The 15,472-nt window shown below is 37.0% G+C and overlaps 1 protein-coding gene across 5 annotated transcripts in view; it reads left to right on the forward strand.

Annotated features, from left to right (window-relative positions):
- The window catches only part of Rpgr (retinitis pigmentosa GTPase regulator), a 52,714-nt gene extending 43,469 nt beyond the window's left edge, over positions 1 to 9,245 (forward strand). For 2 of the 5 annotated variants that reach the window (XM_008833042.3, XM_008833043.3), the window contains 4 exons: positions 330 to 506; positions 2,120 to 2,177; positions 4,610 to 4,698; positions 8,541 to 9,240. In XM_008833042.3, the coding sequence (XP_008831264.1) occupies positions 330 to 506; positions 2,120 to 2,177; positions 4,610 to 4,698; positions 8,541 to 8,747 (531 nt within the window). In that variant the 3' untranslated portion in view covers positions 8,748 to 9,240. Of the gene's footprint in view, positions 1 to 329; positions 507 to 2,119; positions 2,178 to 4,609; positions 4,699 to 6,359; positions 6,484 to 8,540 lie in introns of all 5 variants that reach the window. The other 3 variants (XM_029563487.1, XM_017798125.2, XM_029563486.1) reach the window with 3 other exon arrangements.
- The last annotated feature ends 6,227 nt before the right edge of the window (positions 9,246 to 15,472 follow it).

Genomic DNA, 15,472 nt, shown 5'->3' on the forward strand with positions numbered 1-15,472 from the left:
AAAGCTTTTTAACTTTTCTTAGGCATAAGAACACTCTTTGGAAAAAAGCCAAGAAAATGTATTTAATTTTTTCCATTGCCTTACCATAGGGTTACTAACAGAATTTGGGGGTTGCTAGGTACTGACATTCAACACCATCCATAAATAAAGCAACGTGCATAAAATCCTTGATGATGCAGAACTTTAATTAACATAAATTGTATTTTATTTATGTACCTTCTAAGTATGATTTAATAATCTATATGTTCTTTGACATCATATAAATTGCAACAGCCATCACTTATATGTATTTTTAAAGAAAATCTTACATATGATCAATTTTATCATAGGATCAGGAATCTTCAGAATCTGAAAAGACAGAACCAGGAGACAGGGATGAGCAAATTAATGCCCCACATCTAGTATATATGAAGGAATCTTTTGATGAAAGTTTTCCCAAGGATGACCTTCCTGAAACTCAAGGGTCAGAAACTATTGATGATTACACAGCTGAAGCCATTAAAGAGGTAAATAAGTGTTTGCATCCTGAGATACTCCCTAAGAGAAATCCAAAGGCGGATTAGAATTATATCTATGAAGCTTCATTTATGTGCCCAAAAGGGTTTGGCTAGTCTGTGAATCAGGCAAACGTTGTCTCTTGCACACTGTCTGCATTGCCTGGAAGTATTTTGTTCTCTGTATTCATGGAAATCGACTGGTGTGCATCAGGATAGTATACTGTTGAGAAATGAACCAGGAAGTCTTTGAATGCTGACAATGCAAAATTGTGAACCCGGGTGCTGGTGGCAGAAATGAGAGGTGTATGTGCATACATACACACACTTAATTGCATGTGGACAAATTAAAGGTTGTCACAACAGTATTTGGGATTGTAATCAGTTCTTCATGAATGCAGTCAAGAACAAAGTAGGCACAAGACGAGGTATCATTGAGGAAGCAAATATCATCCCCTAACGGAACCTGAGATCCTATAAACTCAATCTCTATTTGGCATTTTTACCCTAGTGTGAATGTACTTGGAGATAATAGTTTTGAAATCGTTTGTTTGCTAATAGTACTCTGGATTGATTTCAGAGGTGTGGAATACTGAAACCCAAACAGAATGGCATTGTGTTCATTTTTGACTTTCCAGACCACTTGTGAAAAACATGGAGTTATCGTGGTTTCTAGTTAATGAAACACTAATTCTTGCCCTGTATACAACTCTTCTTTTTATTGAAATCTATTCCCTAGACAACCACTTTGAATGTGTATTTTAAAAGCATGTGTTGCTCTTCCTACTTTTCCCCCTTCTCTTTTTGAAACAGTGTCTCTACAGCTCAGGATGGACTCAACCCCACTATGTAGCTAATGATGGCCTTGAACTCTTGATCCCCTTGCTTTCACCTCCCAAGTGCTGCTACTAAAGTTATGCCCCACCATGCCTGACCAAGTGCCTATCATTTTAAGTTAAACGATGTTGTTGCCATGTAGAGACCATTTTCCTTGGTTCTTTTTTTCTAAGACTCTTACTCTCAGTGAGGAAAAGATATGTTCTTGCAGTTACTGTTTCCTTATAGAAGGGGAAAATGATTCTGTTTATGGAAATTTATGAATTCAGGTCAGGATGGTTGGTCAAACTTTTTAGCATAGAAAGTGTTAAACATCCATTTAATATTGTAAAATACTGAGACAAGTCATGTACCATTTAGCATTTCTCAATCATCCTAGAGATGATGGAAGCATACAGTTTTCTTGCAGTCATACAATGTATTTTTTGTTTTGTTTTGGTTTTTGAGACAAGGTCACACTGTGTATCTCTGGCCATCCTGAAACTTGCTGTGTAGACTAGACTTACCTTGAGCTTGTAGAGATTTGCTTTTGCCTCCTAAATTCTGAGATTATAAGTATGTGCTACCATGCCTGGCTCAAAGTCACTTAGAAACCATTAAGGAGGACATCAGCAACCAGTGAGCATTGAGGCTTCCCATTCTATAGGAGCCCAGCCAAGTGAAGTAATTATTGCACACCCATGCCATTAACTAGAGGTAGGTTGTAGAACCTGACTTTAAAGTACAGCAGAGCACAAATGTGGGTGGGAATTTTTGTGTGTGTCTTATGTTTTATTTTTTGTTTATAGGAAAAAAAGACCAATTTACTGCAACGGACTCTTTGTGAGTACAATGAAAATCCAAAAGGTATGAGGACATTTTGGCTTTAAGATGGCATTTTTAAATTTTTATGTATTTATTTTTAATTACGTGTGTGTGTGTGTGTGTGTGTGTGTACACACCTGTGAATACAGGTTCAGTATGGAAGAACACTATGAACTCTTCTGAGCAATTTCTCTAACCCCCTCAATAAGTTTAAGAAGCATTATTTTATCAATTAGATATGCCATGTAGACAAAAATAATGGCGTCACCCCTGAGGAGAAGTATGTGCATAATCAATCAATCAGTTGTCTCTCCTCTTGCCAGTGTAGCTGAAGAGGTCACATGTACTAGACAGAGTAGTTGCAAATGACAAAGTCTTCCTTAGCCTGGGTATTTGAGGAAGCGTGTGGAGAAATAACTTCCATTCCAGAAAATGTGAATGAGCTGTGATATACATGTAAGAGAAGAAGTCAGAAGTAAATCATAAAGTGGCATTGTTAAAAGAGTCTTACAGTCTTTATTTTCATATGACACTTTCAAAGGCTTACCATTCTCACCTAAAACCGTCAGTCTGGGCATGGTGCTGCAGAGGCAGAGACAGAGGCAGGCAGATCTCTGTGAGATTGAGGCCAACCTTGTCTACATAGCAAGCTCTAGGCCAGCTGGGGCTACAGGGATACCCTGTCTCAACAAACAAACAAAGAAAAACCTTCACAGCTTCTTTACATATAAATACTTTACTTACATTACTTGGTTGCTTATGTGTCAGTGTTCAAGGATTTAGGACAGGCTGAAACTACCTCTTCTTTTATTCTACTCAACCAGTATTAAGTTGGGCTTTTGCTTTAAATCCCAGTTTATATGTCTAGCAAGCACTAAGGACTTCTTTTCCCAAGTTAGGATGGCTGTGCTGTCCTGGGGCTGCAGTCAATTTCCCCAGGGCCTGGACCTTTGTCTCTGATCTTACCACAGGCATAGAAGAAATGTCTTTTCTTAAGCCTGTTAGTGTAGCAACAGGTGTCAGACAATGCAGGAGACTGTAATTTTTTAGATGTAAATCATCTGTGTTTGTACTGTTTTTCCATCATCACTTCACGGTGTGCTTTTTATTGTGTCCTCATTAGAAAGGCCTGCTGTGGGCTTAGGATGTATGTAGCTCAGTGGTAGAATCTTTCTAACATGGTCAAGGCCCTAGTAACTCAGATATAAGTAAACAAAGTATACTGACTAGCTGATCTAAACTTAAGCAGAGGAAGAAATAATTTCCTCAGTCCTAACTTCTACAGAAACAGTAGTAAGTTTCAAAAAAATTTAAGAAAATGCTTTAAAGTATTATTGACTGTAAGGACTCTCACAATATAGCTAGTAGTATCAAAGAAATGAAATACAAGGTTCAAATGATTGATTGTTTCAAACAAAATAATGTAATGCTTCATAAGTATTTTTAAAGATTATTATTCAACTATATAATGTGTTAATTAGAAATACCAAAAGCAGCATGTTCCTTTGAGTGAAAAGAATTAAACTAAAACAAAGTTAAGCAGTATGTGAAGGTGCTTTGCAGACAATGATAGACTGGCACCATCCTTTGAAATAGTCTGGAAAAAAATTCATTTTGTACCTTTTCTATGTCCAGAATGTAGCATTATCAGAAACCCTCAAAAAAAAGTTTATAAAATTAGTATTTTAGGGGCGGGGGAAGTGGCTCAGTCATTAAAGCACTGGCCTTGCCAGCATGAGGACCCGAGTTTGAATCCCCAGTAACCACGTAAAAAGCTAGATATAGTGACAGACTCCTGTCATTTTAGTGCTGCAGAGGCAGACATAGGCCAGCTAGTCATGCCCATTCAGTAAGCTCCAGGTTCAGTGAGAAAAAGGATCATAAAACTAAGGTGGACAAGAGTAGAGGAAGGCATCCCACATTGACCTCTGGCTTACACACACACACACACACACACACACACACACAGACACACACACAGAGGAGTATATACACATGCATATGCTACACATGCACACACACACACACACACATATACCTTTGAAAAAGTTTATATTTTCGCAAAAGTCTTCTCTATGATTTCCTTTTACTTGACACACACAGACACACACACACACAGAGGAGTATATACACATGCATATGCTACACATGCACACACACACACACACACACAGACCTTTGAAAAAGTTTATATTTTCGCAAAAGTCTTCTCTATGATTTCCTTTTACTTCCATAATAGAAAGTATTTGGATACTGATCACCCACATTTTCACGTTGGTCATGTTTTTCTGGGCATTTATACATATAGCTCATGCAACTTTTTAGCAACTGTGCAGCACGGACATTGCGTACTTCTCCAGGGGTGAGCTTCCTTCATAACATCCCACAACTCACAGTTCATAGGCTTTCCCTGAAAGCTGCCAATCTTTCCTCTTTCTTTAGTTAGAATAATATTTTGATGTATCCAATTGTAGGACACATGTTTGATCGTAAAAAGAGCAGTTCTTCTGAAGTTCTGGGAGTTAGTCAACCAACAACTAAAGATATAAAAAAGTCTAAAAAGGTAAGTAAAATGAATTTTGTGCTTTGATGTTAAGAACAAAGTGTTGAATTAACATTCTACTTTTCATATGATAATTCACTTAATTTGGTCCCTTATTAGTTTTATAATATCAGAATCTGACAGGGTTTCAGGTGATGGTTCACATTTTTATAAATTAGCTTCCTTCTGTTATCATTTGCCTAGTAAAGATCTCTTTTCCCTATTTTTACTTGTTTTAGAAAGGTTCCTTATAAATAGCCTTTTCAGCTGAATTTTGACTCTGAATGTCTTTACATGCACACCTAATGTCTGGAACCAACCAATACACACATTTTTTTAAATAGCAGAACTTTAAAATAGTTTTCTGTCTTATCATCCCTTCCCTCCCATTTTACAAATTATCCAGTGTTCTGTTGTTTTTTTTTTTTTTGTAACTTCACAAGCTATGTTGTTGTTAGTTTTTATTATACCATTTGCTTTGTTTACCATTACTTTTTACTTCTCAGATGCCCTTTCTGGGATCCTTACTCTTCCTGAAGAAATCCTTTGGAAATTCTTGCCATAGATGCCTGTTCACACTTTCCATTTACGTTCACTTGAATACATTTTTATTTAGTCATAGTTCTTGAATGGTAGATAGTGTAGCTAGCTATCTAGTCTCTTAGCATCTGCTCTCATTGTTGCTATTAAAAATATTACTTTAGTGGTAGAAGAATAGAGGTATAGCTCAGTGGTAGAACAGTTGCCTAGTGTGCTTGAGACCCTGGGTTCCCTCCCCAGCACTGCAGAAACAAATATTCTTTTAACATAATTGCTGATAAGTGTATGTAACCTGTCATTTATCTGTTCCTGAGTTTTTAGATTGTCTTTAATGTTCCAGTTCACTATAATATAAATACATGTAAAATTTTTATTTTCTTTGTTAAACTGTATTATGATTCAAATCAGAGAAATCATGTAACTTGTATATTTTTAAATTGTCATCAGTGATATATTTGAATGTTGTGTCTCTTTTTCAGAATATGACATGAAACATTTTATTGTTTTTCATGTCTTTCAATATCAATTTAACATTTTTTGTTTCATTGATACTTTGGTAATTTCAAGATTTTTGTTGATTTCGTATTTCCTCTTTAGCTGAAACTGTTCTCTTTATTATTCTTGTTGAGTTTTAATTTCAATGATTATGTTTTTGCACATTAAGTGAAGTCATATTTTGGTCCTTTTTTATATTTAACAAAATATTCTTTAGAAGAAAAATGTGTTCTTTCATTTATACTTACTATCTTAAGTTCATATATAGTTATAATTTGTTTGCCTTCCTTCTGTGAAAATAGTGAAATGATTATTTACTTGGTTATACTTCATTTTTATTTAGATTCTTTACTGAAGGAAATTTTCATTGCTAGTAACCTTTCTCTTGTTGCTTTTTATTTTTAATATTTTTATTATTCTTTGAGAATTTCATTGTATTTTGATCATATTCACTCCATTCCCCCAACATTTCCCAGATCAATAACCACTTCCCTACCCACCGAATTGTGTGATTTAAATTTTTCTTTTTAAACTCATCAAGTTCAATTTGTGCCTGCAAGTACTCTTGGGTGTAAGGCCCTCTACTAGAGCAGGATCAAGCTACCAGGGGCCACACCCTTCACAAAAACTGACTTTCCCTCTCCCAGCAGCTATCAGTTGCCAATAGCTCCTCAACTAGGGCTGGGGCTTCCTGCTCACCTCACCACCATCATGCTGGGATCTTGTCTGGCTTGAACTTGAGCAGGATTTATGCGTGCTGTCCTAACCACTGTGAGTTCATATGTGCAATTACCTCACTGTGTCTGAAAACAATTTTGTTTGTTCTGTTACTTTAAAAATTAGTGTTATGTTTTCTGCTTTAAATAAATTAAGCATACTTTTTTTCTATTTTACACTTTAATTCTAATGTTAGCCATCCTCCACAGTCATATCTGTGTTACTTTGGCATACTTGCTAATATTGGTGACTTGTTTCTATGAGTGCTTTGAAATCTAGATTGAGTTCATATTCAATTAGTACTGCTTTATAAATCCTGTAAGGCCTAGATAAGTGTGAGACCATCAATATAGAATGTTTATTGTTGGCTTCTCTGTTAGATCTGAAATGGTTAAAGAAGCACTTCAGGTTAATGTCTCTGTTCAAAGTGCTGCTCACATACACTGACTATATGAACCTCAAATTTACGTCAGCAAAACCTTTTTCTTCTTCACTCAAAAGCCAAGAGAGTCATGTCTAGTTACCTCCTGATGTACATATGTGGACTTACATAGAGTACATAGCCTTTGAGGAACCCCACATTCTGTAGGAGTCTCAGTTTGAATCCCTATATTTTGTGAAATCAAATTTCTTAAAACTCAGGTTCTAAGTTAGACAATTTACAAATACCATTTCAGGGATCATCCCTGAGGCTTGCTCCTTCCTCATTGTGTGGCCCATTGGTATGTTCTTTAAATATTTTTGTGAAATTATCTGCACATTAGAAAGTTAGACTTTCTGTACTTATTCAAAGTCGGTGGTGGTGGTGGTGGCACAATTGTTAAATGTGTATATCCCTCCCAAGTAGCAAGTAGAGGAGTACCTCCATTTTAATTCATAAACACATTTTCTAGAATGCTTCATAGTTTATAACTCTTTATTATAGTCCCTCCATTTTAAGGCTAAAGGTAAGTTGTTATTATTAGCATCATTCTGATTTGTGAAAGAGCCAAGTCCTTGTGTAGTTTTCATTTCCTGTTTTTTCCTCCTGGGTTTGGGGGCTCATCAGAAGCATTATTTTTATTACAACTCTGAAGGATCCTAATTTCTCGCAGGATAAATCCTCAAAGGGCTTAAGCCAGATGAATTTTTCCTTATCATCTCACTTGCTGTTTCCTGCACATGGCCCTGTTGGCTTTATATGCCTTCCTTCCTTTACTTCTGAGCTGATTTTCTCAATTTTGCCCCTTTAAGTTTCAGTCCCCAACACTGGCTTCCTTAACTCTGGCTTCTTCTCATCCTTTGTTCCTCTGCCTTTCTTATAGTCTCTTTTCTGCCTGCCAGTAATCCCTGTGTCACTTTCGTCTGTTCTGTGTATTCTGCGTATCCCAATCCTGGCCTCCACTGAACAGCATCTCCATCTCTCCCACTGCCTACTCACATCACAGGCTTCACACAGCCTTCATTTTGCAGCATTTTTTTTTCAGAAGTTCTAAATAAGAATAGGGAGATAGGTCCTTCTTTTCCAGAATATCACGACAAATTCTCTGTAGTTATGGTACACTAGCAATGGCAGATATGCCCCCAAGTAACCTGGCCTTGTAACATTTAAATGTTAGCAATAAAAGATTTCTTAGCTGAGCATGGTGGCCCATGCCTTTAATCCCAGCACTCACTCAGGGGGCAGAGGCAGGCAGATCTCTGTGAGATCAGTCTATATAGTGATGTCCAGGCCAGCTGGGGCTACAAGGAGAACCTGTCTCAAAAAGACCAAGTGTAAGAGTGTGTGTGTGTGTGTGTGTGTGTGTATGTGTGTGTGTGTATGTGTGTGTGTGTGTGTGAGAGAGAGAGAGAGATTAGTTTGTTTTCATCTGAAATACTAATTTTTACCTTTAAAGAAACATGATGATATATTATTAAGGTATTGATAGTTTTGAAAATTCATACTTTATGGTAGAATCTTGACTTCATTTTGATTAAAGGAAAACTGTTAGAATGCTAAGAACATAGCATTGTGCATATTTAATGTGGTGAAATTATGACCATGCCTGATAAAAAAATGATACCCCTGCATACAAAGTTAATGTTCTACGTACTGAAATGAAATCTTTTTGTTTGTGTGTTTTTACTAGATTTCCTTCTTTAATCGGACGTCATTGGCAGGTCAGAAAATGATGCAGACTACTAATGATCCACTCCTAGAGATAAAGCCAATAGGCAATCAAATAGCCTTACAAAGTGATAAGAAAGATGCCAGCCAGAACCACATGGGTCAAAATCTTCAAGCTACTTCGCCAACAAATGTGGAGGGAAAGTCAAAATACTGTACAATACTATAAATGTATGTTTATGTTTTCATGGTCATCAAACACATTTGTTCTTTATCCTTGAAAAAAAGATATGACTTCTGAAGGAAACTTTCTAATAACACTTTTAAAGATATATTAATGTTTGTTTTGGTTTACACAGTATGAACATTTTTTATATTTATTTATGCTGATATATTAGAACAACCATCAGAATACATATATCTCCAACTCTCCTTGAAGTGTTCTGGCTTTAACTGTTCAGTGTTGGATAAAACAATATATTTTTGTATTTAAAATTTGAATTTAGATATTTCATAGTTTTGTTAAACAACTATATGCCCTTATAGCCTCTTAAGACAATGCTCACAGTCTTATAACACTGTAACAGTTTTTGAAATATTTGCAATTTTAAAAATGCAAAATTATAATGAACTTATTTTAATAAACTATCTGGTTGGTTCTACTGTAAAAAAAAAACAATGAGGTACTTGGAGTTATTCACCGATCAAGAAAGAGCCACAAAATCTAATTTTAAAATATCAGAGGATGCAAAATACCTTTTATATTAAATAAAGCAGATGTGAATGATCTAGAATATTTCGCCCACCACTGATTGCCACATTAAGGGATCCGAAAACATAGTCAGGCTTGTTCATTTCACCTGCCTCCAGTGCTGACAGTGGCAACCCAGTGCTGTCCCATGAGCTGAGCACTGGCACAGGAGTAGGAAACATAGAGCTGCTAAGTCTGCTCTGACACAAGCTTGTCTTCCTCGCTCACAGGCACTGAATGGATAAGAGGGTGGCTTGAACCCCTTTCGCCCATCCTCCCTTCAAATAAAACATTCTGCTGTTCAGTCACAGTGACCATTGTCCCCTTTAACCTAAGCAGAACTGTGTCTTTGTATTTTTATGCACAAGAGTTGTAAAAGTGTTCATCTAGAGTAGTTGTGATTTTGAAATCTTAAAAAAAGTCTTCTGTGCAGATGTTACATTTAGTAGAATTCTAACTTTGTTAAATAGAATTTTAAAACTTTGGCTATTGCAGCTATGGTACTAGTACTATGTTGCAAGTGATACTTTACCAGAACCTAAACTATAGGAGATAACTGGAAGTAAAACTCACAAATAGTACTAGCATGCTATTTGCGGTATATAGGATTCTAAATTGCCCCCCCCCCAGTTTCCTCCTGCTGGTCCCACATACCTTCAGTAATCCCTTTCTTCTGAGTATGGTTGGGACCAGTGAATATGATAGCATGTCACTCGCTTGCTCAGGTTACCAGGAATAAGTGAAAGATATTGCAGATGTAACTAAAATTCATTGTCACCTATCTTAAGTTAAACTTTCAAAAGGAGGTAATCACAGATCACCTAAACAGATGAACCTCTTCAAAGAACGTTGAGTGGTCTAACGTAGAAGAACTCTTCCTTTATAAGTTCCCTTGGTTATGGTGTTTCTATCCCAGCAACATAAAAGTAACTAATACACCAACAAAATCAGTATCTGCTGTATTATGGGGAAGGGCCTATCTATAACATTGCTACTTTCATCCACGTTAGCAAGGAAAAGAGTCCGTAGAATCAGCTAGAACGAGATCAGTTTTAGGTAAAATTAGCATGGAAATGGCATCATGTCTGTACCATATTCTGTGAATTAGAAGTCACAAGTGTCACCCATGCTCAAGGTGGGGGTATGACACAAGGACAAGGAAGATAGGGCCATCCCAGAACCTACCCACCATATCAGTCATTTGGGTGGTCATTCCAAAGAACAGACAGATTTGAGACAAAGGATGTCAAGTAACTTATTTCCAAAGAAAGGGTTAAGTTAAAGCACTTAGGAATGGAAAAGGTGCACGAGACAATCTTCACCAAACTGATAGAGACTGCTTTATTGGAGATCTCAAAGGAATGTGTACTTAAACGGTTTGCTGACAGTACCAAGTATAATTTTTAACAAGAAAAGTAAATACTTTTATAAAACTTTATAATACATGCCACCTACTTGCTGTCAGATCATGAATTCTTATGTCTCTTTTCTAAATTTGGTTTCATACCCAGTTTTTACAAGAAAAGTTTGCTTCGGTGTTTCTTTTACAGCTGAAACTAAGAGAATGACAAGTCACAGTTGTGTAAAAGTGATATGAAGAATATAGGCTATGGTTCTAATTATCCCAGGGAGCTCATAGGGCGGCTGAAAAATCTGTTTCCTAATGAGATAAGTCGACACTAGATCTAAAACAAGCAAAAAACTAAGCCTACCATATTGGAGAACTCTCTTGAAATGGAAATTATTCACACTCATTTCAAAAATAAATGGAACTATGTTTCCTAATAACCTTATAATTTTACAAACATTTAAATAATTCATTTAAATCCCCCAACTCTTCATTTTGGTATCTTTTCTATTAGTTTCTCTTACTTCTCTCTCATGACATTGCTTTAGATTTTTGCATTGACTTTGGTGAGGCCTGGAAATCAGAACCATTGACTTGAACTTCAGGGAGTTTCTGACATTGTTCAAGTATATTATAGATCAAGCGTTAAATGAATACTCTTTAAATATCAGCAGTGATATCATTTTTAAGCTTTTACAAAAACACAAAGGTTCATGACAAAACAGTAAAGATAAAACTAAAATGATAGTTTAAAAGACTCTCATAAAGAAGAACATGTATAGCTGTGGAAAGGTGTTCTATTAGTGTTCTAGTTCAGTTTTTCTTGCTGTGATGACCAAAGCGACATGGGAAAGAAAGGATTTCTTTCAGCTTACAGTACAGTCCTTCATGGAGGGAAGCCGGGGCAGGAGATCAAGCAGGAACCTGGACGCAGGAGCTGAATGAAGCACAGACCCAGGAGGAATGCTGCTTAGCGGCTTGCTCCTCTGGCCTGCTTTCTCATACAACCTGCCCAGGGATGGCACCACCCACAGTGTGCTAGGGGCTGGGCTCTCCCACATCACCCAATAATCAAGAAAATGCCTCACAGATATGCTCGTAGGCCAGTCTGATTAGAGAAAATTCCCCAATTGAGGTTCCCTCTTCCCAGGCATGTCAAGTCAAAGCCAACCATGACAATAATTTCCTAGAGCTGCCTTAGCAAAGTGGTATAAACTGGGTGGTGTAAAAATATGGAAATTTATTGTGTCTACTCTGGAAGCTGGAAGTCTGAAATGAGAGTGCTGGAAGGGCTGTGCTTCCTCTGAAGGCACCAGGCAGTTGTCTGTTCTGGACCTCTCTCCAGCTTCTCACAGTCTTAGGTGGCATTCCTCACTTGACTGATGCATCACTCCTAATCCCTTGTTTTCACATGGCATTCTCCCCATGTCTCTCCATGTTGTCTTCTGTATTTATGTGTCCAAATTTCCCCTTTCTATAACCCCAGTCATATTGGATTGGAACTCTACCTCATTTAGCTGCATTGTGTTTGTGAAGACCTTCTTTCCAAATAAAATCATATATCTGAATGACTGGGGATTAGGATTTCAACAAATATGTTAGTAGGGACACAATTCAACCTGTAACCTGCTTCAGGTTGAAAGCCATAAATCATACAAAATAAACCTTGTTGCTTATAAATTCCTACTGTTCCTTAGAGTGACTCTTGCTACATCCTAGATCTTTCATAATATATCAAGTGGAGTTACTTTGTGATGTAGAAATTTCCCTTTATTACCAGTTCCATCGATAAAAACAGGGTCAAACTTTATTAGGATTCCAGACACAGCAAATATGAAGTATGAAGCAATTACCAAATAAACAATCATAATTAGAGTTATAGTTTAGATTGGGATTTATATATTTGTAAAAATTTGTACACATACACGCTTTAAATTCTATTTAATAAAGTATTTAGTGTCTGGTTTATTGTTATATGATCTTCCATAGGTTATCAACAATCCACAGAGAAAAAGCAATCCATGCATAAGCAAGTGAGACTGTCCCTTCCAACAGAATTTGTGAATACCTTCAGAAGTGTCCAAAAGGGCAACTTTGATCAACTGGTTTTATAGTGATCAGTGTTGACAACAGGAATAAAAGCCCAAGTTATTGTCACAGACCTCTGCCCACAGGAAACCAAAATGGCAATAGAATTAACGACATGACTCAATTATTTTGGGTCAGACCTAGACGGATGTCTTCATTATGCTCATCAACTTCAACTGAGAGTTTCTGAGGCAGGGAGATGGCTCAGCAGGTAAAAGTGTTTGCCAGGAAAGCCTGACAAGCTGAGTCTAAGCTCCAGAACCCACAGTGGAAGCATAGAACGGACTACTGAAAGTTGACCTCAGACTTTCACACACATTCCATGGCATGTGTAGGCCTACACTCTCACACAATATTAATAATTTTTACATTTTTAAAAAATGTTTTTCTGCCCACTTATATTTTATGAGACTACTCAAATTGAAAACAATTCATTCATATAATTTTCCTTTGGCCAGGGTACCAGTTTTAAAGATTTTTTCTTCATATGATAGTGTTTTTTTTTCAATCCTCAAAATTTTAAAGATAAAATTTAAAAGAGGGGGGGACTAGGGAGATCGCTCAGTGAGTAAAACACTTGCTACACAAGCCTGAAGCCCTGTGTTTGGATCCCCAGATCCAAACATAAAAGCTGGACACTAGACACATGAGCACATGTGTCTGTAAGCCCAGCATTGCTATGCTGAAATGCGAGATGGGAACAGGAGCGTCATCAGAGCTTCCTGAGCCAGCTAGCCTGGAATGTAGAGCAGGAAACAAGAAACCCTGTCTCAAACAAGCTGGAAGGTGAGGGCTGAAACCTGTGTCCTCCATATACACATGAAAGCAACATGTACCCCCACACACACAATTTAAAAAAAACAGTAAATTATAAAAATCAGAAGACTGAAAAAAATTGTCTCTGCGATGAGCAGGATATTTTACTGAATGTACGATGTATTGCAAGCATGAATCACACTAGATTATTTTCATGGGTAAGGTAGGTAGGCCTAATTGGTATTTCCCAGTATAAGCTTAGATTGCCAGATGCTCAGCTATTTACTAAAAACTGTAAGTGTAACTCCTTTCTCTCTCCCTGTTTCTGTCTCTGTGTGTCTCTTTATGTCTCTCTCCTCTCTCCCTATAAACTTAGAAAGGACTAGACCCTATAACCAATACCAAATTTAGTCAGCCAAGTTGTGACATCTGTTTTAAAGCTTCACAAGACAAATTAATTTACAGGGAAAGTATGTTGAACTAACTAGGCCTTGGATTTATCTTGGTTATAGTCATCCCCAATTTAATATTAGAATTTAAGCAGGGAATGCTGGTTAATGAAATAGCTAGAAAAAAATCATCATCCACATAAGATAATTTAAAAGATTTCTATTGCTTATAAATACATACTAAGCCTTCTACAGAGTTGGGGGGAATACAGTTAAGATGTTTCTAGGGCTGGAGAGATGGCTCAGCAGGTAAGAGCCCTGGCTGTTCTTGCAGAGGGCCTGGGTTCGGTTCCCAGCACCCACATGGCAGCTAACAACCATCCATAACTCCAGTTCCAGGGGATCTGATTCCCTCTTCTGACTTCCATGGGTATTGCTTGACACGAGTGCACTTAAATACATGCAGGCAATACACTCATACACAGAAAATAAAATAAATATTTTTTAAAACATATGTTTCTGCTCAGAAAAGTTGCAATAAAGTTAAGGGACAGTAGACTGATTTGCAGTCCCTCCACTTATGACCCATGTCTACTTTGGTACAGTGTAACTGTATACTAATTATGGAACACATCAGGAAACATTATCCCAACCATACAATGATTTATGGAATCTGTAGTAGGAGAACTTATTTGGCTGGGGCTAGCTGCATTTGTAATTTGTCTCCCTGGCTTCTATGTTTATCTGATATGGATTCCCTACTTATTATGGTAGGTGAGATGTTTTAGGTAGCAGTAGACTAGAAAGATGTATCTAACTTAAGGAATGTATAAGTGACAATAGTGGTACCTTTTAATCTTTTACTTAAAATCTTACATATTTCAGTGATGAAAATTTGTCAGAAGGGTACATCATTTAATACTCTAGAAAACCTTTTGAGATTTTTTAGAAGGAATCTTTCCAAGTGATTTGCTATGAACTTGCCAAAAATAGTGAAGTACCCTATATTTAGGTTTTATAGTTGTTTTGTTTTCGTGTCAGCATGGTGTTTAATAGAAAAATTTCCTTTTCTGTTTTTTTGCAGTACTAGAGACTGAACCCAAGAGTTTTCCCATGATGAGCAAGTGCTCTATCATTGAGCTATATCCCCAGTTCTATGTTGATTTTTAATTTGAGACAGGGTCTTACTAACTTGCCTAGGCTGGTCCTGAACTCACTATTTAGCCCAGGCAGGCCTTCCCCCTGCCGCCGAGCTGAATAATCCCCTTCAGTAGCATGTGTTATAGGTCTGAGCTACCAGGCCTGGCCAGAAAAGGTTTCTATTATAGTGTTTTATATCGACAGTTACTTAAAAACCATTGCAATTCAGAGTATAAGAATGTTTGAATTCATATTTCTAGGTAACATTTCTCAACTTGACACCATATTTATTTTGACTTTTAATTATTAAAATTATTTGATACACTGACTATCATAATTAAGAACTACAAAATTTAACAGCTGACGTGGTGGCACACCCCTTTAATCCCAGCACTCAGGAGGCAGATGCTGGCAGAGCTCTGAGTTTAAGGCCAGCCTGATCAACACAATGAGTTCCAGGCTGGTTGGTAGGAAGACCCTGT

The sequence above is a fragment of the Nannospalax galili genome, unplaced genomic scaffold (genome assembly GCF_000622305.1).
Source record: "Nannospalax galili isolate Female #2095 unplaced genomic scaffold, S.galili_v1.0 scaffold556, whole genome shotgun sequence".
In the NCBI taxonomy this organism is placed as follows: domain Eukaryota; kingdom Metazoa; phylum Chordata; class Mammalia; order Rodentia; family Spalacidae; genus Nannospalax; species Nannospalax galili.